The sequence below is a fragment of the Panicum virgatum genome, chromosome 7K, assembly GCF_016808335.1.
Source record: "Panicum virgatum strain AP13 chromosome 7K, P.virgatum_v5, whole genome shotgun sequence".
NCBI lineage: Eukaryota > Viridiplantae > Streptophyta > Magnoliopsida > Poales > Poaceae > Panicum > Panicum virgatum.
The window spans coordinates 33,625,613-33,645,965 of NC_053142.1; the positions used below are offsets into that span (position 1 = coordinate 33,625,613).

The following is a 20,353-nucleotide window of genomic DNA, read 5'->3' on the forward strand; positions in this document are numbered from 1 at the left end:
ATGCCGAAAGGCCTTGCCAACAAGCGTGCGAGAGGAGGAATGGCTTCCACACTTGCCTCCATGGATCTCCGCGAGTAACTCGCGGCCCTCTCCCTGGGAAATGCACCACATGAGGACACCATTGGCGCCACGGCGGTAGAGATCCCCTTCTACCACCGCGTAGCGTTTAGCCAATCGGACTATGCGCTCAGCGGACACATCGTCATCAGGGAGGATGTTATCTTTCAGGTAGCCCCGGATCTCAGAGATCCATGCATCGGGAGCTCCCTGAGTAGGCGGGGGTGGCTCTACGAGTTCACCAGGATCCTCAACAGAGCACGCAACCCAGCCCGGGCACCATAGGTGGAATGCTGGCGGGACCGCTAGCTTCGAGGTGCTAGCTTGATCCCCTTCACCCAGTTTGGCAGGCTGGGCGGTAGGTCTCAGCAGCCATCTTTCGAAGACACCCTCAGGCACGGATGCCCAGGTAGATGCTCTCGCGGAGAGATCATCTGCTGCTGAGTTGAGCTCGCGGGGAACATGTTGCAGTTCCAAGGCGTCGAAGTCCTTCTCGAGCTTCCTCACGTGTATGAGGTATGCCGCGAGCTGGGGATTGTTGCAGTTGCAGTCCCCTCGGACCTGCTTGATGATTAGCTGGGAGTCCCCTTTCACCAGAAGCTGCCGGACCCCCAATGAGAGGGCTTGCATCATGCCAAAGATCAGAGCTTCGTACTCCGCCATGTTGTTGGTGGCCTTGAACTCAAGGTGCACCATGTACTTTAGCTGATCTTCGTTTGGGTCGATGAGGACCACACCAGCTCCGGCCCACTTCTCACGGGCAGACCCGTCGAAGAAGAGTGTCCAGTGGGGCTCGGTGAAGACTGGTGTCCTGATTTCCAGCTCCGGGGGTCCAGCGTTGACAACCGGACCCCCAGAATTGCTTGGGGAAGGAGTCCACTCCGCTATGAAGTCAGCCAGGATCTGGCTCTTGACTGCATGGCGAGGCTGGAAATCCAGTTGAAACTCAGCCAGCTCTGCAGCTCACTTGGCGATATTGCCTGTGGCGTTGGAGTTGTGCAGGATCGCTCTTAACGGGTAAGAGGTCACTACGACAACTCGGTGTGCCTGAAAGTAGTGGCGCAGTTTCCTAGACACAACAAGTATTGCATAGATAAGCTTATGCGTCTCAAGATACCTGGCCTTCGCCTCGTGGAGGACTTCGCTGACGTAGTAAACTGGCTTTTGGACGGTCCGGACCCTGGTTACCGGGTCCAGCTCGCCCTTATCCACCACATCAGGTCCTTGGGCCCCCAGCGGCTCTGGGTTCCCACTGTCACAAGGCTCCTCCGGACCCCCTTGTGCGGGGTCTGGAGCTTCAGGCGGAGGTGAGGCTGACGGGCCCCTGTGTTCGGGGTCCGGCTCTCCATCCTTGGCCGGGGAGACCCTGGTGTCCCCCTGGCGAGCTTGCTCCGTCCTTTCGGCGACTAGCACCATGCTGACCGCCTCAGCAGACGCAGCTAGATACAGAAACAGCGGCTCACCGGGCTCTGGTGCCACCAATACTGGCAGCGAGGTGAGGTGCTGCTTCAGTTCCTGGAAGGCCTGTTTAACCTCTTCGGTCCAAGAAAATGGACCGGACCTTCTCAATAGCTTGAAGAAGGGGAGGGCCCTCTCAGCCAGCCTTGATATGAAGTGGCTAAGAGCAGCGAGAGATCCAGTAAGCTTCTGGACGTCCTTGATGCGGCCAGGTGGCCTCATTGCTTCGATCGCCTTGATCTTGGCTGGGTTTGCCTCGATGCCTCGATGTGAGACCAGGAAACCCAGCAGCTTCCCTGCTGAGACGCCAAAGATGCACTTCTCTGGGTTCAGCTTCGTGCGCGTGGCGCGGAGCCGGTCGAAGACGAGGGACAGGTCCTCCACTAGTGTTGACCCTACCTTAGTCTTGACCACGATGTCATCGACATAAACCTCAACAATGTCTCTAATTAGATTACAGAAGGTTTTGTTCATAGCTCGTACAAACGTGGGTAAGGCATTCCTTAGACCATACGGCATGACAATGTAGCAATAAAGCCCATCTACTGTTACAAAGGCAGTGTGCTTCCTATCCTCTCTAGACATCTGAATCTGGTGGAAACCAGAGTATGCATCTAGGAAAGACAAAAGGTCACACCCGGAGGTGGAGTCCACGATCTGATCGATACGCGGAAGAGGATAGGGATCTCTAGGACATGCCTTGTTGAGGCTGGTGTAGTCGATGCACATCCGAAGCTTCCTGTTGGCCTTTGGGACGACGACCGGATTGGCCAACCACTCGGGGTGGTGGACCTCCTCGATGAAGCCGGCGTGTAGGAGCTTGCGGACTTCTTCGTGGATGAAGTTCTGCCGCTCCATGGACTGCTTCCGAGGCTTCTGGCGCACCGGCGTGGCGTCGGGGTAGATCCTCAGATTGTGCTCGATCACTTCCTTGGGGATCCCGGGCATCTGTGACGGTTCCCAGGCGAACACGTCGACATTTGCCCGGAGGAAAGCGATGAGCGCGTCTTCCTATTTCTCCTCCAGGTTCCCCGCGATGCGGGTGGTCCTGGTGGAGTCTGCTCCAATCTGCACCGTCTTCACGGGAACATGGTCCGGATCGGACGGTTGGACCTTGGGAGCCTTTGCAGGCGCCTTGGGTTGCGAGGTGGACGGATCCTCCTCGGAACGTGCAGCTTCTGCCGCCAGAGCATGCAGTCTCTCAACTGCAGCGACGGCAGCGGTGCGGTCGCCCTGCACGGTGAGGACTCCGGCAGGGGATGGCATCTTCAAGACCAAGTACCCGTAATGAGCAATGACCATGAAGCGGTAGAGTGCTGGTCGGCCAATGATGGCTTTGAACGGAAGGTTCACCTCCGCAACATCGAACAGAACGCTCTCTGTGCGGAAGTTCTCCTCGGTCCCGAACGTGACCGGCAATGTGATGCTCCCCAGAGGGAACACCGGGTGTGGGCCCACTCCGGAGAATGGGTGAGAGGGAGTCAGCTTGGACTCCTGGATCTGCAGCTGCTTGAACGCTGCATAGCTGATGACATTGAGGCCAGCCCCACCATCAATCAGCACGTGATAGAGCCTCACGTTGGATATGACAGGAGCGGTGACTAGAAGTAGTACACCAGCTCCGGCCATATTCTCCGGGCAGTCGGATGGCCCGAAAGAGATGGTGGTGTTCATCCACTTCTGGTGCGGCGCCGCCTTCGGGACCCCCGGCTTCACCGAAAGGACATCCCGGCGAAGGGTCTTCACGTCCCGCCGGGAGACAAGCTCCCAGCTTCCGCCATACATTACATACAGCTTCTTGCGGCGGTCGTCGTTGTCGGAATTGGAGTCGTCGTCGTGGTAGACGCCCTTCAGCTCTCGAGCGGGGGATTGGTACCCCAGCTCCTTCTCCCCGGCCGCGGCCCCGCTGTCGGAGGCCTTCTCCTTGCCGGCCCACTGGCAAGGAGGGGGTGAACCGTCCTTGGAGGACTGCTCACGCCGCCCACTGACCCGCTTCGCGAGCCTCTGGATCTCGTGGCAGTCAGCGGCGCTGTGGCGAGCGGTGGGATGCACTGGGCATGAATCTCCGCTCCCACCTTGCGGGCGAGGGCGTTTGCCATGTGCATTCTGGCCCCCAGCCGCTACTGCCGCAGCCGGCGCCGCCGCTGGCGCTGCTGCTGCAACGACTGGTCCGCCAGATTGCGGTTCCCCGCGATTCCGGTTCTTGTTCTTCTTCTTCTTGCCACCGCCCTGAGCGGTAGCACCGGAGCCGCCAACCTTGGCGTCTCCGTCTTGGGGGGCTGAGTGCCATGCACGGCCCTCAGCGGCTCTGGCACACTTGTCTTGGTGAAGCGTGAGATGAAGGCCCGGAGCGTTTCTCCGGGTTTTTGCCTCACGGCGTGAAGGTGTGCCTCCACACCATGCTGCTGGTATGCACTGGCAAAGTTCGCTGTGAAACTCGCACAGAGCTCTTCCCAGGACTGGATCGTCCCAGGCGTGAGGTTCATGAGCCAGGTCCGGGCTGGCCCAGACAAGGCTACATGAAAGTAGCTTGCCATGACGGCGCCGTTACCACCAGCCGCTGTGATGGCGGTAACGTACACCTGCAGGAATTCCGACGGGTTAGTAGTACCGTCGTACTTTTCCGGCAGGTGGGGGTGGAACTTGGGTGGCCATGCCACTGCGCGGAGGTGCTCCACCAGCACAGCGCAGCCCACCCCAGTCACTGGTGCGCCTGACTGTATCCGGGCGTTCACCATAGGCCTGGGTGCCACCGCGTCCAGATCAGCATTGAGGTTGCGACCCTCAATATTGAGACGGCGCTCTCGCGCCCTCTCGACGGAGATGCGGGCATCCTCTCCCGCGCGTCGGCGGTTGAGCTCAGCCCGCAGGTCTTCTGTTCGTGCTCCCCTCACAGTAGGGGAGCGCACGTACGCCGACGCACCGCCCTGACGCTGGCGGTAAGGTACAACCGCGTTGCCGGGCGGAGGTCGTTGCCCAGTCCTTGTAGAACTGGGGGAGGCCTGAGCCAGGTGGAGGAGACGGTCAACGTCGTCCCGCCACTGCTTCAGGGCGTCTGGCGAGGCTGCCTCAGCCGGGGGGTTGCGAAGCAACTCCCTAGCCGCTGCCAGCGCTCCGTCGCTCGCAGCTTGTGAGGGGGCCCCTGATGGGCGACCTGTCTCTTGCCGGCGAGCAGCGCGCGCCGCCGCCGACGGTGACTGCTCCACAGGCACAGTTGCCCCTGGAGCAGGAACGCGAGAGGCGTGTGGCGTGGAGGACGCCACACCCTCCGTCATCTCCACGTCGTCCACACGAACCATGGAGACGAGGAAGAGATGAACTGCGACCAGCTAGCGATCCCCTACCTGGCGCGCCAAATGTCGTGGTGCTGCAAACCACAGCCGGGTGGCCGAAGGCACCCGCCCTAGCCCAGAGGGTGTGTACTCGGGGGTTAGCTAGTCCTAGTTCGATCTCACTCAAGAACACGATGAACACAGCAGGATTTAGAGTGGTTCGGGCCGCCAGAGCGTAATACCCTACGTCCACTGTGTGTTGTATTGCCTTCCCACGAGAGTGAGGGAGTTCGCGAGAGCTTGTGTCTGTCTGGATATGTCCCTGTGCACAGCGAACGCCTCCCTTTTATATCTCAAGGGGGCGCGTACACAGCTGTTGGGTCCCCGACAGGTGGGTCCAACGATGTAGTATAAAATAACATACTGTTCATACATTATGGCATTGCAGGCAAAGGAGATCTCTCTCCTGGATTCCTTTGCCTGCTCCCGGAGCCCTTCGTTCATCATGTCCTGGCGCTGTCTTGTCGGGACAATGCCAGATAAAGCCAGTGGCGTCGCCTGCCACGCAGCTTAAGCGGGCTGTGTAGCTTGCGGCGTAGGCGGCATGATGGAAAAGTGATGTGCCGTCGTATCCATTTAATGCGGCAGACGGGCTCTGCGTGGGTGCGGCACAGGCGGCTGCACTGTGCACCTTGGTAATACGCGGTGCATTGCGAGGCCTGACAAAGGCTGTCTCGCGTACCGCGGCGGCAGAGTACGCCTTGTCCTTCTGCATTAAATGCGGTGGGTGGGCGAGTCTTGCAGCGGAAGGCTCGCGTTTCGCCCCGTGTTCCCAGGACACGCGGCGGCTCCGGACCTCCACGCAGGATGGGAGGTCCGGATGGACGCAGGAGGTCCCGGACCCCTGCGGGAGGTCCGAGGCCTCGGCTGTCGATATGGAGCTTCCCTTTCTTAGGGGCACGTGGCGTCTCCGGACCCATCCCCAGGCGGGGAACGGGTCCGGGGCCGTTGGTCTGGTGAGGAATGGGCCTAGCCCGTGGGCCTGGCTGCTCCATCCTTTGCGCGTAGTTTCGAATAACTACGCGGGTCCTGCTTTACTGTAGTAGGAGTGAGTATCCCTGCTACAGAGTACCGATAATTTTTGTTTGGCTTTACCGGTTTTGACTTAACTAGTCAAACCGTTTTGGAAGAAATCTTTACAAACAGCCTCATAGCCTGGTCACCTTGTACTCCGCTACAGTGGACAAGGACTTGGGACAGTATGGACCGTGTACTTTCGCGGCTGTACCATCGGAAAGCTACCACGTTTATTTGCCTTTTGCGATCACGAGAGAAACCACACGCACACAAGTGTCAGGATCGACGCCAGCTGATACAGTAGAAGAGACCAGGCCAACTGGACGGCTTGGGCGCCGGCTCGATCCTTTTATTACCGTGATGTTTATGATTTGCCGACAGTCGCCATGCATGCACCGGGATGCATGCATGGAGAGATCGGTTCGGCCTCTCAGCAGTCAGCACTGATGGTAACGAGCAATGCAAGTTGGCCAGGCAGGCCGATCGATCGATCGGCATCGCCGTGTGTGTCCATGTCCATGTCCACGGCCACGGCCTCTCCCCGCACTGCGTCGCCGCGTTCGTCGTCAGGCCACCACCGCGCGGCGCGAGTGACAGCTACAAGCCATGGCGAAAGGGACGCGCCAACAGCGGGCGAGCGAGCCCCGCCCCGGCCCGGGCGCGGTAGCTGACGCGCAGGTATCGCCGTCGACGCGACGTCCATGATTGGGTTGGGGATGATCGGCCGCGGCACGAACAGCACGGCCGATCCGTCGATTTAGCGCCAGCTGCAAGCTGTTGCTGATTTGATCGGCCGATCGAGCGCGACGGAAGAGGACTCACGTACGGAGGAGGCTTGGTGGTGGTACGGTGGCGCAGGTCGATAGATTGAGGTTGTGTTTATATCCGTAAAATGGTGGTAAAAAAATTACATTGGACACTGTAGCACAATGTAGTACTTTTCGTTTGTTTATGGTAATTGTTGTCCTACCATGACCTAACTAGGCTCAAAAGATTCGTCTCGCCGTGTACATCAAAACTATACAATTAGTTTTTTTATTTACCTACATTTAATGCTTCATGCATGAGACAAAAAATTTGATGTAATAGGTGAATAGTGAAGTTTGGATTGAGAAATTTTGCAACTAAACACAGCCCGAGATGTTTGTGTCAGGTCGTCGGTAAGTGGACCAAGTTTGGTTTGGGCATGAGATCGCGCTGGATGCTCTTGGACTCATCTTGATGGCGCGCAACAACTTTGGGCCCCGTTTGGTTGCGCGTTGTAAAATTTTTGAAAATGCATCTTTCTACATTTGAAGTACTAAATATAGACTAATCACAAAAATAATTACAGAACTCGTCTGTAAATCGCGAGACGAATCTAATGAGCCTAATTAATTCGTCATTAGAGGTTATTTATTGTAGCATTACTGTAGCAATTTAGCATCTAATTACAGCCTAATTAGGTTCATTAGATTCGTCTCGCCATTTACAGACAGCAGTCGCAATGCGTTTTTTATTTCGTCTAGATTTAAGTCTCCATGCAGGTGCCGGAAAAAAATTTGGAATTTGGAATTTTGCATCCAAACACGGGCTTGGGGCCTGTTTGGCAGGGCTCCGGCTCTTCCAAAAACAGCTCCGGTTCTGGCTCCTCAGATGGAGCGGTTTCTCTGGTGGAGTTGGAGCCGTTTTAGAAAATGTTTGACAAAACAGCTTCACTTGTTAGATTGATGTGTAAGCCGCGTGAAGCCACGATTTCATGGATTCACCTTGCCTGTGTAAGCCGCCAATGGCTTCAGGACCGGCTTCACACGTGAAGCCGGTTACAAAATAAATGTTTGGGAGGGCTTCACCTGGAGCCGCTCGTGAAGCCGCCGGTGAATCCCTGCCTTGGTTAAGGTTCCGAGGCCGGTGAGGCCCTCCACGCTCCGAAACCCACAGCGCCGCCGACGCAACGTCTCGGTCTCACCAACTTCCATCGGCCGCAGCTGCCGGCCGCCGGCACGACGGCGTAGAAGACGCAACGCAAACCAACCAATTCCCGGATCCCTCTGGAGTCTGGAGCACGCCACGCACGCCCCGCGGTGGCGGGCCGTTCCCGAGAGCCTGACGGGCTGCCAGCCTGCCACGGTTGTGGGCCCAACAAGCCGTCTGCGCGAATCGACCGACCCCAGAGGAGGCCCCGCCAAAACTCGCCCCCACCAACCACCACCGTACGCCTCTCCCGCGACGGGCCGACGGCAACCACACGCCGGCGAGAGGCGGTGACGCCAGCTCCAAGCTCCCAGCTCCCAGCTCCCAGGCACCTCTCCCTCTCGCTCGCTGCCATGCTGCACCTCACGCACCCCGCGCGCCACCCGAGCCTCCGTCCCGCGCCCCCGCGGCGCGCTCCGCCCCCCGCTCGAGCTCGCCTACCCAATTGCCTCCCCCGCGCCCGGACGACGCTCGCCCGAGCGCGCCCTCCCAGCGCGGGGGCGGCCGAGACCGAGACCGCCTCTACGAGCGGCGGCGGCGGCGGCGGAAGCGTCCTGTCATTCCTGTGCCCGCTCCTCAAGCTCCTCGGGGTAACTAATCGATTCGTCGCATTTGTTGCCTTGTCGGTCGCTGGGCTTGGTTATCAGGCAGACGGCTGCTAAAATTGGTGTGGTGCTGTGAATTGCCGAGCAGGGAGGCGATCCGTCGCGGGAGCGGAACGACTTCGTGGAGGTAAACCCCGAGGCTCAGCACGCGCGAGCCATGAACTAGTAACTTTTTTTCAGACCAACCATGAATTAGTAACTTGGATTAGAGTCTGGAGTTCTGAACTGAATTGGATGCTGAATCGGATGGCTAGCTTCAGTGCATTGCTTATTTACAGTATAAATTCGCTAAACGAACTGAACGATGTATTTACTGCTGCTGATATCGTAATATGTTCGTTGGTTTTCGTTTGATGCGTGGTCCTCTGGTTCATCTATAGCAAATGCAAGTGCTGCTGTTCATGCTGGTCGTTCCCTTGTCGAGTAATTCCTTTTCGCCTGCCTTTATGACCCCAGGTCATGACATCTTCAATTTCAAGTTTAGCAAGACTGCCATGGGGATCAAAAGTGGCTACTAGCAGTGGAGATAGCACTGGCCCAGCAGCAAGCGTTCCAAATCTGCAATTGTACGAGTTTGGTAAAAAACATTTTCTGTTGGCTATGACTTGTAAGCACACGGATTTCTGGCTTTCATAACATACTGATTGAATCCTTTGTTGTCCTTCCTACAGAGGCATGCCCCTTCTGTAGGAGGGTCCGGGAGGCCATGACCGAGCTTGATCTTTCTGCGGAGGTGCTCACCCATGTCTTACAGAGATTCAAGTTTTGTAAATGTAGTACGATATCATAAATTAATACCTTGGAAAACCATGCAAACGGACAAAATTGTCTCGTAGGCTATCCATGTAGCATCACAATGATGTCGTCTTCTTTTTGCCCCTTCAACTTTGCATTATCAATGTTTCAGGTCTATCCATGTCCAAAAGGATCACGAAGGCACAGGGAAATGGTCAAGAAAATTGGAGGGAAAGAGCAGTATGTCTTTGCCTGCTAAGTATTTGCTAACAGATATCACAACACTTCAGTTGTATATAATTGTGGATGTCTGGAAAAACTATGAATTCTATCTTTCTTCATGGTTAACATTGCTTGCAGGGTTGCACCCTTAGCACAGTCATGTATCTTTACGATATCTCCTTACTTTCACTGAACTGTAGTTTTCCATACAGGTTTCCCCTGCTTGTTGATGCTAGTACTGGTGTCACAATGTATGAAAGTGGTGAGTTCCTATGAATGTTAACTTTGCATGTTTTTAGCAGTTTCAGTTTGCTAGCTGCTACAATTCCATCTCCAGGGTCTCTGAAATTTTTTGGCTGCAGCCACAAAACAGTGTCTTTAACAGTTAATATTTTGATAAAATGGTTCTTTTCTGGATAGCTTAGTTAAAGCTCGCTGAATGACTGCAAAATAAATATGGATCCTAATATGTGCTTGGACATGCAGGAGATATTGTGAACTACCTGTTCAGACAGTATGGACAAGGAAGGAGTCCTTCATCTGGACTTCTTGAGAGGTATCCAGCTTTGCTTGTTTTGACAACCTCATGTTACCTATCTTAAGGAACAGAAGTGATACTTCATACTTGTCGTTGATGTTGAAATGTTTGTTTCAAGGATGAAGTCTGATACTGAGTTGACTTAAACAATGAAAAATAATTTATAAAATGGGGCTAGACAAAATTTCTTTTGATGCATGCAATTCTGAGGCCTTCCCATATCTCTGCAGTACAATCTTCACAGGATGGGTGCCCACTCTTCTTAGAACTGGTAGAGGAATGACACTGTGGAACAACGCTGGTGTTGTACCTGCAGAGAAGTTGGAGCTCTTCTCGTATGAGAATAATTCTGTAAGAATCACGTATTTTCTTGTCCCCTTGTTAGGAGTTAGCTCTATTATCTGTATCTCATGTGGCATTGACACATTATGATGCAGTATGCGAGGATTGTTCGAGAGGCTCTCTGTGAATTGGAGCTTCCTTACGTTCTCCAGAACGTGGGAGAGGGATCGTCTAAGATGGATGCGCTTCTAAGGATTTCAGGTTCTAAACAGGTAAGGCTAGCCATATGCCACGTGACGACTCATGAGAAGCAGTAGCTGATTATTTTCATGATAGGATCTGAAAAGGATAACTTCTAACACTGGAGCAATCTTGTTTCAGGTGCCATATTTAATTGACCTCAATACTGGATTCCAATCGGGGGACTATAAGAAGATACTGTCCTACTTATTCCAGCAATACGCGATTAGTAGTTAGTCCCTGTATCTCAACCAACACCCCCAGTCTCGGAAGTTTGTTGCCCAGTAGAATGCAAAACATCCGCAACCCAACTGTGTATGTACCATTGTACCGTGCCGTGATCTTAGCTTCTGAAACTTAAGCGGTTGGGGTTCTTGCCAGGCAGAAGTCACCTGCTATTTGTTTAGCATCTTTCATGCAAAGGCCATCCAGACTACTAGTCCAATGTATCGGACATGGTTTTGATACTATACTCCCTTTCACATGATGCTTGCTACATTTCTCTCCAGCTGAAACCTGAAAGCGGTATTGTTTGCCAGGGGACCTACGCAACGGGATCGTGAATCGTGATCATCCTTGGCAGGCGCGGCGGCGCACCCGTGAGTCCCTCCTGTCATCTCATCACAGAAAAAAAAGGGGGGAGCCGGACGCAGGGAGGGAGCAGTTCGACGTCACGACGCTGCCGAGTTCGATAAAAACAAATGCATCGCCGGATCGCTTTGCTTAGTTTATACACCTTCTCGGGCCGCGCGACGGAGGCGACTCGCCCGGGGTGGGGGGTTGCTTTTGCATCTTCCCACGAGCCGGCCGTCACCTTCTCCCTCGCGGAAGCATCTTCCCCAGCCTCGTTCTTGTTCCGGGAGTTGAAGGCAGGAAGAGCCAGGAGCCATGAGCAACGAATTGTGAGTCTGTGTCCCCCTTCGTTTCCTCCTCTCCTTCCATCCCCAGCTTCAATGCGCTGAAGTTTCCCCTTCAATTTGGTTGGCAGCGATTACCTGTTCAAGCTTCTCCTGATCGGCGACTCCTCCGTCGGCAAGTCCTGCTTCCTCCTCCGGTTCGCTGTGAGTAGGCAATCGACGCGTGTCGTGCATTTGCTGCAGATTTGGCCAAATACGGCAGTCTCTTACCCTTGTGGCCTTGTGTGCTCATCCAGGACGACTCCTACGTCGACAGCTACATCAGCACCATCGGTGTTGACTTTGTGAGTGGCCTGGGGCTCCTCTTGAAATCCTCCTTGTTGACAACCTGATTTTTTTTTTCAGGGGGGCTGCTTTTCCTGCATTTTGGCTGGTCGATCTACTGACCATCCTTTCCCCCTTGTTCTGTTTGGGCAGAAAATTCGCACCATTGAGATGGATGGGAAGACCATAAAGCTGCAGATTGTAAGTTCACCATTTTCTCATGTAACATTTATGAAAAAAATTGTGCAATATAACATATTACTTGTTCACAATGTCTGGATACCAGACTACTAGAGAAGCCTGGCACTGAAAAAACTGGACTGCAATCGGCTTTTACTATACAAATCCCCTTTTCTGTTTGAGGCAGCCAATTCACGGTTTGGTTATTAAAACTTAAAACGCACAATGACATGGCCATTGGGACAAAACTGAACAATATATGACAATGCATAAGATCATTTCCATCAATGTGGAAATATACATATACTCTTCCCTGTTTTTGTGCCAAACTTCGATCAAGCAAGGGTCTAAGTATGTTTTGAACGAAAATGGCAGTCACCATAGATTCACCTTAGCTCGTATTCTTCTATTTTTCACCTTCAATTCTTCTATTTTTCAAATGTATTGCACAAAGCAGTGACTGTAATGCCCGATTTGGTCTGATACTAGCGACACCTGATAGCTGCTGCATGTTTAACAGTGGGACACAGCCGGGCAGGAACGATTCAGAACAATCACAAGTAGCTACTACCGTGGAGCTCATGGGATAATTGTAAGCAAGATCTCTCAGTCTGCGAACAAATCGTCATTTGGATGTGCATTCCACTCAATCGTACATTTTTTGCTTGGGTACCCCCAGATCGTTTACGACATCACAGACATTGAGAGCTTCAACAATGTGAAGCAGTGGCTGAGTGAGATTGACAGATATGCTAATGACAGTGTATGCAAGCTTCTCGTTGGCAACAAGTGCGATCTGGCTGAGAGTAGGGCTGTTGAAACTGCAGCAGCACAGGTCAAACTTTCAATTAACCTACATGCTTCCAGATTATTATCGATGTAATCATCGGTAATTTATCGAATGCTCATCCACCGTTGTGCAGGCTTATGCTGATGAGATAGGCATTCCGTTCCTGGAAACAAGTGCTAAGGAATCCATCAACGTGGAGGAAGCTTTCTTGGCAATGTCTGCAGCGATCAAGAAAAGGTATGCCAGAGAAGTTTCTGATTTTTTCTTCTTCTGAAATGGGTTCTCCTGACGGAATTTGGGTGTCTGATGTGCAGCAAAGTTGGGAGTCAGGCAGCCCTGGAGAGGAAGCCCTCCAATCTAGTTCAGATGAAAGGCCAGCCACTTCAGCAGCAGCAACAGCAGCAGAAGAGCAGATGCTGTTCGACGTGAAGGCATAATGACCCTGTCTTGGTGTCTTTCAGGAATCAGGAAGATGGTATATCTGCTATATGTGTTTGTCTGCCTGATCTTTTATCATCAGACACTTTGCAAAAATGTACTAGCAAGTAGCAAGAAACTTGATTATTTAGGTGATGCAAACATCTAATGTGATCTGTGTCAGAACTCCGAGTGCCAAATTTGATATTGCATCCAAAGAGTTCTACCATGTTAAACAGAGCGATGCATCAAGTATTCAAAGTAATTTTTTTACATACACAGAACCTGCACTGCACAGATACAAACACTGGTTTCCCCAAAGATGATAAAGATGATAGATATGAACGATCTGAGGTCCCAGTATGATAGCCTGGTTGAACTGGAAACAACGTTGACGAGATGACTTGATCACTTGGTAAGTTGGTAGGACAGCAGCTTTGCCTATAAATAGTAGTTACTCTCCATGTTTAGCTGGAATGGTGCTTGCGGTATCATCACGGTGCTGCTGAAATTCAGAATCCCATTCTGCTCATTTATCTACACGCACAAGATCAAGCCAGTGAGGTATGTGCTGATACTCCCAAGACACCTTCCCCATAGAAAATCTCTCCGAATACCACGTTGAGTTAAAGAGCCTTTGAAGACTAGATCACTAGAAAGAAAAAGATATACACTCCCTCAAAGTATATTTGGATTTGTGTATAGATGTAGGGGCATTTAGGGAAGTTTTGAACTTCGTCCATCCCTAACTCCTAACGCAATATTTCAAACTCTGTGCTTTTTTTTATGTTTTTTTATGTTAAAGTATAGGAAATACAGATTAAGTACCCTTTCTTGAAGTATGTCATTGGTAGCCTGCAATATGCCTTCCTGCAAAATATAAACACAGAAGGGAATAATAGCCATTTTAGTCTCTTCTCTGTATGTAAATCTCGGTTCGATGCATGAACAGAGTGACAGATGCTGAACCAACCTTGTTCCGGAGCATCTCAATCTCCGTGGACATGGTCTGCATCTGTTTGACATAAAAGAGTCGTATATCAAAACTTGCAGGTGCCATCTATTTTTTACAAGATTCCACCTGAATCGGGAAGAGCATGAAGCCATGAACCTTACCTTCTGGGAGCGAATGTTATGTACCCACATTTCAAGATTATTTTCAAGGGCTTGGAGCTCACCAAGATTCATGTGGTTTATGTCTTTCTCTCCATGAATGTACCTGCATGGATGTGCACCTTTCTCACTGGAAAATGCCACTATTTGTGCATTTTTGGTAGTACAACATGACCCCTCAGTTCATACCAGTAAGTTGTTTGACCATAATATAACTATGGAGCTGTATTTTCTCAAAAAAAACTACAAAACTATATAGTGGTATGGGTTTTCTATGAGTTTTAGAAAAGAAAACAAACACGAAGATAATGAAAGAAACATCTTTCAAGCTAATTATAAAGCTACAACTGCTCTGCTGAATACACTATATGAAAGATGACATGCACCATGTGTTACTCTTGTACCATCTTTGTGCTATTATGAAGACTTTCAGATTCTTTTCTGATTTGCATGTTTTACGCTTTATTACTTGCAAAAACACGTGCATGCAGGATAATCAAATTCATGATTATACTCTATGCAAATAAGTTTGTGACTTCTTCATGTAGATCCCATTATGTTTTTTACTGCACACATGTAACGCAGCTACTTTACCTTAAGCCCTTCTGAAAGATTTCACGCGTTAATGCTGATACCTCTTGTTGTATTGCCTGCATAAACAAGAGAATATCAGCATACAGTACCATAGTTAATTCTAACACATCTCTTCAATTAGTATGAAGTATAAATAAAAAAAGGTTCCATAGAAATAATAATGCCTGATGAAGTTTCTATAGAAACAAAAGCCAAGAACAGGTGCGCTAAGCAAAAGTTTCCTTGTTAATCACGCACACAAAGTTTCATAGATATTCACCATTTCTAAGCATAGGTTTATTATGTTGATTGTTTTAAATTGCATGGTCGCATCACTTGATGCATACTCAGTCCCTGACCTGAGTTTTGTTCTGTTCACGACTTTTACCATGTATTTCTGAATAGGTTCTTCTGTACCTCTCGATCAAGCCTTGCATGTTCCTAACATCAAAAGAAATTCAAAGAAATGAAAAAGGATAACTTTTGCACACAAAAGTTTGAATAATTAGTAAACACAAGAAAGATATACAAACCCATTGGTGGCTAAGTCATAAATCTTGCCGTGAGGGGAGACCACAATGACACCAATATCAGCATCACATAAAACAGACAACTCCTTAGCTTTCTTGAGCAGGCCCATTCGCCGCTTGCAGAAGGTGACCTGCCGGTGAGCCGGGTTTTCTATTCTCCTCATTTGGACCTTACCACGGGCCATCACTTCTTGTTTGTGCACACAACCTCCCACTAGTTTGGACTAGCTTCTGAGACTGTTGACGAATTTGATCTCCCTCTTGCCCTTGAGGCAGATGGCAGCTTGGATCCGCGATGGAAGTGAGCGTTTTATTGTGGCTCCTGAGGACAAGGAATAATTGGTAGGCCAGTCCTTCCACTCTGCAAAAGGCTACATATATAGAGATCTAAACTGTTACCCCTGTATAAATCTACAGTCTTCGCTGTTCTCAAGATCAAGTTGACTCTGAAATACCCTAGTTGCATAAAAAATGTCTGTTTTTAAGAAAGGAGCAAAAGAAATATATTAGAAATTGTCCACTGAGCACCTGAACCAAAAATATTGCTTCCATAAAAGCAATAGAGAGTCTGACACTGACACATAAATTGAATCCTGCTTGTAAGGAAGTAGCCAAAACCACTGGTAAAAACGTTCTGTCCTTCAAATGCCAGACATCAAGTTAAAGCTTATTTCATGTTGACTTCCAACTACCTTAGGAGTCACACATGCAGTTATAATAGCTTGCAAGTAAGAAGGCTTAGGTAAATACTAACAGCTTCTAACTTATTTTCTAAGTAAATAAATTACTCATGTTGCTTGTGCTGCCCCAACCTAAACAATCAAGTTGTCTACGATCATAATGAATATTTAGTGAGGAATATGTCCCATGTAAAGGCATTTACACTTTGTATTGTTAAGAATTTGTTCTATTTTGAAAGGTCAGACTAAAATTTTAAAATCTACACCTTCCTTTGTTCTAAACACATATTCTCTATGCCGCCATCTGATTCAAATTGTAGGAAACAATAAAGCCACGTTGTACGCTCTAAAGTCTAAACTTATTTTTGTAAAGTAAAAAAGAAAAGAGAAGTGTGCACACTAAGCTGTTAAGGCTCCACTAAGCATACCACAGTTTTGATTTCACAAAGCCTATTTTTTTGTGAACTTGTTCTCCAGATCTCTCCGTCATATATAAATTCTAACACTAACAAAAAAGTCTCAAATGGAGCTGTCAGCGACAGAACCTGTTCTTTTGGCATACACGCTTTGGAAACCAAACTGCTGGTTGGCGCTACAATGTTTTTTCAATCAAGAGTGGAATAGCTTACTCAACAAATCCAGAACCTGTCATTTCCACAGTCCCAAATAGGCAAGTACTAAAAGAATAAAGCAACAGCCAGTACACAGCAATGCATGCCTTGGTTTGTTACTTTAGGACCACTCGTTTTCTTGCTAGTAAGAAGCTTTCGGCAGGAATAAACATAATCAATTTGTGCATGCACAGCTGAAATAAATCTTAATTGACCAAAGTACCAAACTAAAGAAAAACTATATAGTACCATGAGGACTATGATTCAGTTTACCAGGACCACCCCTTTAATGAATCCTTTAATATTGCTTAAGATCCACATTACAAACCAGTTATCTTCAAGTATAGTGGAAGTTGAGGTTATCAATCACAGTAGCGAGGCACAGCTATACAATCATTCAGCAAATCCTAGGAACTCCTATGGAACCTAAGAATCAACAACTTGTGTTATAGACGACACATGGATTTGAGCATTTCAAAATGCAGCTATGTTTCTTTATTATCAAAACACTCTGCTTGGCTGGTAAAAAAATTGGCTGATTTCGATGGATTCAATAGTACTGTGTGAGAGAGAATAAGCCGAAAGCAGATAAGCCGAACACTGTGTATCAGCCGAAACACAGTGTTCGGCTTATGGCTTGTCTACTTTCGGCTTAATATCTCTCATACAACACTATTGAATCAGCCAAAAGTTTCAAGAACTGCCCGAGCCGTCTGATGCCCTCAGTCCCTCCCTCACATCTCGCCGGGGTTTCCTGTCCTGCCGTCAGCCATGATTTCCGTATCTCACAGTATGCATGGTGAAAAACTTTATAAAGAGAGCCCGTAAGCAATGGCCCAATAACGGTTGCTTTCTTATCTTCTTCCTCGTATGTCTTCCCTCAGCGAGAAAATGTGGCTGACAGCCATGGTGAAAAACTGTCAGATACGGAAATGCATGGTGAAAGTAGTGAACAGACAAAACTCAGGTCTCGCTGGGATTTCCGTATCTGTAGTTTCTGATAGAGAAAATGTTAGTAGCTCAATTTTCACTCTCATTGAGCTGAGAGGATGACACTCAAGTTGGGGAAGTTTTCTGGGTTTTTTTCATTCACACTCACAATGCCATGCCTTCCAACGGGAGGGGTGGCCACATATATATACAGCAGGCTGCTGGGCTGCAAACGAAGCCAATAATGCTAGTCTAACACTAGTCTAACTGCTGTCCTAGAGAGGACACTAACTGCTGTCCTAGAGAGGACACTAACTGCTATCCTGCAGTCCAAGATGCTGCATGGGTACAAGAGATGACTGCAGTCCAAGATGCTAAGGACTACAAGATGCTGCAGGGGTACAAGGGACCACAAAGACCAACAACAAAGACTTATCCATCATTCTCCCCCTAAGTCTTGTGCGTCGTTTTGTGGGAAGATTGGACCATCCCAGTCCTGGAGCAAAGCTCAAGGAACTTGATCCTCCCAAGGGGCTTGGTGAGCAGATCCGCAAGCTGATCCTTGGTGTTGATGTAGCTCGCCTTGATGCTTCCTTCCTCCAAGCAGCCTCGGATGAAGTGATACCTCACCCGGATGTGCTTGCTCCGTTCGTGAAAAACGGGGTTCTTCGCCAAGGCCAGAGCGGACTTGCTGTCCACCCTGAGCTCCACTGCTCCAGTGTCTCTGCCGAGTAGATCACCAAGCAGTCGAGCGAGCTAGAGCGCCTGAGTCGACGCGGTGGAGGCCGCTATGTACTCGGCCTCGCAGCTGGACAAGGCCACCACCTGCTGCTTGACCGACTGCCAGCTAACGAGGCACTTGCCGAGGAAGAAGAGGATCCCGCTCGTGCTCTTGCTGGTGTCGATGTCGCCGGCGTTGTCGCTGTCGCTGTACCCGACGAAGTGTGCCGCTCTAGGGCACCTCGGGTAGTGGAGACCGTGGTCGAGAGTCCCCGCAATATAGCGGATGATCCTCTTCACGGCTTGCTGGTGCTCCATCGTCGGTTGCTGCATGAACCGACTAACGTAGCCGACGGAGAACACCAAGTCCGGCTGTGTGTGGGCAAGGTAGCGGAGGCTCCCCACAAGGCGCCGGTACTGAGTAGCGTCCACCTCCTTTGCTGTGCTGTCACGGCTCAGCTTCAGCATCTCCTCCATCGGAGTGAGAGCTGGGTTCCAGTCGGTGAGCCCAGCGAGCTCGACGATGCGCTTGGCATAGGCGGTCTGTCGAAGTGTGATCCCGGAGTCGTCCTGGTGCACCTCGATCCCCAGGTAGAAGGAGAGAGGCCCCAGGTCGCTCATCTGGAAGGTGGCCTTCATCTCCTCCTTGAACGCCACCACCTCCGCATCCTTGGTGCCGGTGATCACCAAGTCATCGACGTAGACACTCACCAGCAGGGCATTTCCGCCACTGCCCCGCCGGTAGATGGCCGCCTCGTGCGGGCTTTGCTCGAAGCCCATCCCCTTGAGCGTGGAGTCCATCTTGGCGTTCCACGCCCTCGGGGCCTGCTGCAAGCCATAGAGGGCCTTGCGCAGGCGTAGCACCTTGCCCTCCTTGTCGGGGATCGCAAACCCCGGCGGCTGGTGCACGTAGACCTCCTCTCTCAAGTCGCCGTTGAGAAACGCCGACTTGACGTCCATGTGATGGACGCGCCAGCCCTCCTGGGCAGCCAGCGCAAGGAGAAGTCGCACGGACTCCATCCGTGCCACTGCCACGGGAGCGAAGGCATCATCGAAGTCGACCCCCTCCTGCTGCACGAAACCTCGTGCCACCAGGCGAGCCTTGTGCTTGACGACGGTGCCGGCTTCATTCCTCTTCAGCTTGAACACCCACGAGGGAGGTCAGCAAGCTCCCAAGTGCGGTTCTTCTCAACCGCGTCCATCTCCGACTGCATCGCGGCACGCCATGCCGCGTGTTTCTCGGCCTCTGCGAAAGACCAAGGTTCGCCGTCGTCGTACGCGAGGTGCAACTGCGCCTCCAGGTCGTGAGGCACCAGTCTCGGCACCGACTGATCACCGAGAAGGTCCTCCATCGTACGGTACCGCAACGGCTCGCCGTCGTGGTACGCGTCGACGCGCTCCTCGTCGTGAGAGAGCGGAGTAGCGAACTCCACCGGACTGTGCTCAGCACGAGCAGGTGTCGAAGTAGACGTGCCCGGAGGAGTGGCTATCGGTACTGGAGTGTGCGGCGTCGCCGGCTGTGGTGGTGCAGCCGAGGAACTCGGCGCAGCCGGAGTCGTAGCTGAAGGGCGTGGTGCCGCTGGTGTGGCGGGCGCCGGAGTCGGTGGAGGCTCGTGGACCAGGGTAGGCACGCTCGGCGAAGAAGAGCTGCCTACTCCCCCAGCTCCCTCGAAGTGGACGTACTCGACGCTGAAGTCGTTGTACGTCGGAGCCGAGCCGTTGTCCACCGCCTTGTCCCACGCCCATCCTCGCCCTTCGTCGAACACAACGTCGCGCGCCGTGCGCACATGCTGTGTCTCCGGGTCGAGAATGCGGTAGGCCTTCGAATCCTCCGCGTAGCCGATGAACACTCCCGGAGTGCTCCTGTCATCGAGCTTGCCGATGTGGCCAAGCTTCTTGGCGAACGCGAGGTAGCCGAAGACCCGCAGGTGGGAGACCGCCGGCTTACGCCCATGCCAAGCCTCATACGGCGTCATGTCGTCGAGTGCCTTGGTGGGCGAGCGGTTGAGGATGTAGACGGCCGTCACCACCGCCTCTCCCCAGAAGACAGCCGGCATCCCCCTCTGCTTAAGGAGGGCTCGGGCCATCCCCACAACCGTCTGGTTGCGCCACTCGACGATGCCGTTTCTGCTGCGGGCTGTACGGCGCAGAGTAGTGGCGCTGGATGGCCTCATCTGCGTAGTATGCCA

The 20,353-nt window shown here is 51.4% G+C and overlaps 3 protein-coding genes across 5 annotated transcripts; 2 read left to right on the top strand and 1 right to left on the bottom strand.

Annotated features, from left to right (window-relative positions):
* Positions 1–8,035: 8,035 nt before the first annotated feature.
* On the top strand, positions 8,036–10,935 carry LOC120641093. The gene is made up of 10 exons (XM_039917056.1): positions 8,036–8,407; positions 8,511–8,549; positions 8,879–8,999; positions 9,094–9,155; positions 9,330–9,397; positions 9,592–9,641; positions 9,866–9,935; positions 10,148–10,268; positions 10,355–10,471; positions 10,581–10,935. The coding sequence occupies exons 1-10, from the start codon at positions 8,171–8,173 to the stop codon at positions 10,674–10,676; spliced, it is 981 nt and encodes a 326-aa protein (XP_039772990.1). The 5' UTR covers positions 8,036–8,170; the 3' UTR covers positions 10,677–10,935.
* A 146-nt stretch (positions 10,936–11,081) lies between these two features.
* On the top strand, positions 11,082–13,245 carry LOC120641095 (GTP-binding protein YPTM1). Of its 2 annotated transcripts, none has more exons than XM_039917057.1 (8): positions 11,082–11,341; positions 11,428–11,500; positions 11,593–11,640; positions 11,702–11,821; positions 12,321–12,392; positions 12,480–12,635; positions 12,724–12,827; positions 12,905–13,245. In XM_039917057.1, exons 1-8 carry the CDS (start codon positions 11,328–11,330, stop codon positions 13,017–13,019), a joined length of 702 nt encoding a protein of 233 aa, XP_039772991.1. In that variant the 5' UTR covers positions 11,082–11,327; the 3' UTR covers positions 13,020–13,245. The 2 variants fall into 2 exon arrangements, with proteins under 2 accessions (XP_039772991.1, XP_039772992.1); XM_039917058.1 differs by having other exon boundaries at positions 11,774–11,821; positions 12,905–13,243.
* Positions 13,201–15,494, bottom strand: LOC120641096 (MADS-box transcription factor 26-like). Of its 2 annotated transcripts, XM_039917060.1 has the most exons (7): positions 15,227–15,494; positions 15,053–15,134; positions 14,715–14,770; positions 14,124–14,226; positions 13,981–14,022; positions 13,836–13,877; positions 13,201–13,544 (listed from the first exon to the last, which is right to left on the bottom strand). In XM_039917060.1, exons 1-7 carry the CDS (start codon positions 15,406–15,408, stop codon positions 13,449–13,451), a joined length of 603 nt encoding a protein of 200 aa, XP_039772994.1. In that variant the 5' UTR covers positions 15,409–15,494; the 3' UTR covers positions 13,201–13,448. The 2 variants fall into 2 exon arrangements, with proteins under 2 accessions (XP_039772994.1, XP_039772993.1); XM_039917059.1 differs by having other exon boundaries at positions 13,981–14,226.
* Positions 15,495–20,353: the final 4,859 nt, after the last annotated feature.

Coding starts and splice junctions, on each gene's coding strand:
- LOC120641093 (XM_039917056.1), top strand. CDS start 8,171: ATGCTGCACCTCACGCACCCCGCGCGCCACCCGAGCCTCCGTCCCGCG. Junction 8,408..8,510: donor CGCTCCTCAAGCTCCTCGGG/GTAACTAATCGA, acceptor ATTGCCGAGCAG/GGAGGCGATCCGTCGCGGGA. Junction 10,269..10,354: donor TCTCGTATGAGAATAATTCT/GTAAGAATCACG, acceptor ATTATGATGCAG/TATGCGAGGATTGTTCGAGA.
- LOC120641095 (XM_039917057.1), top strand. Junction 11,501..11,592: donor GCTTCCTCCTCCGGTTCGCT/GTGAGTAGGCAA, acceptor GTGCTCATCCAG/GACGACTCCTACGTCGACAG. Junction 12,636..12,723: donor TTGAAACTGCAGCAGCACAG/GTCAAACTTTCA, acceptor ACCGTTGTGCAG/GCTTATGCTGATGAGATAGG.
- LOC120641096 (XM_039917059.1), bottom strand. CDS start 15,408: ATGGCCCGTGGTAAGGTCCAAATGAGGAGAATAGAAAACCCGGCTCAC. Junction 14,771..15,052: donor GTGAACAGAACAAAACTCAG/GTCAGGGACTGA, acceptor TTGTTTATGCAG/GCAATACAACAAGAGGTATC. Junction 13,878..13,980: donor TTGAGATGCTCCGGAACAAG/GTTGGTTCAGCA, acceptor TATATTTTGCAG/GAAGGCATATTGCAGGCTAC.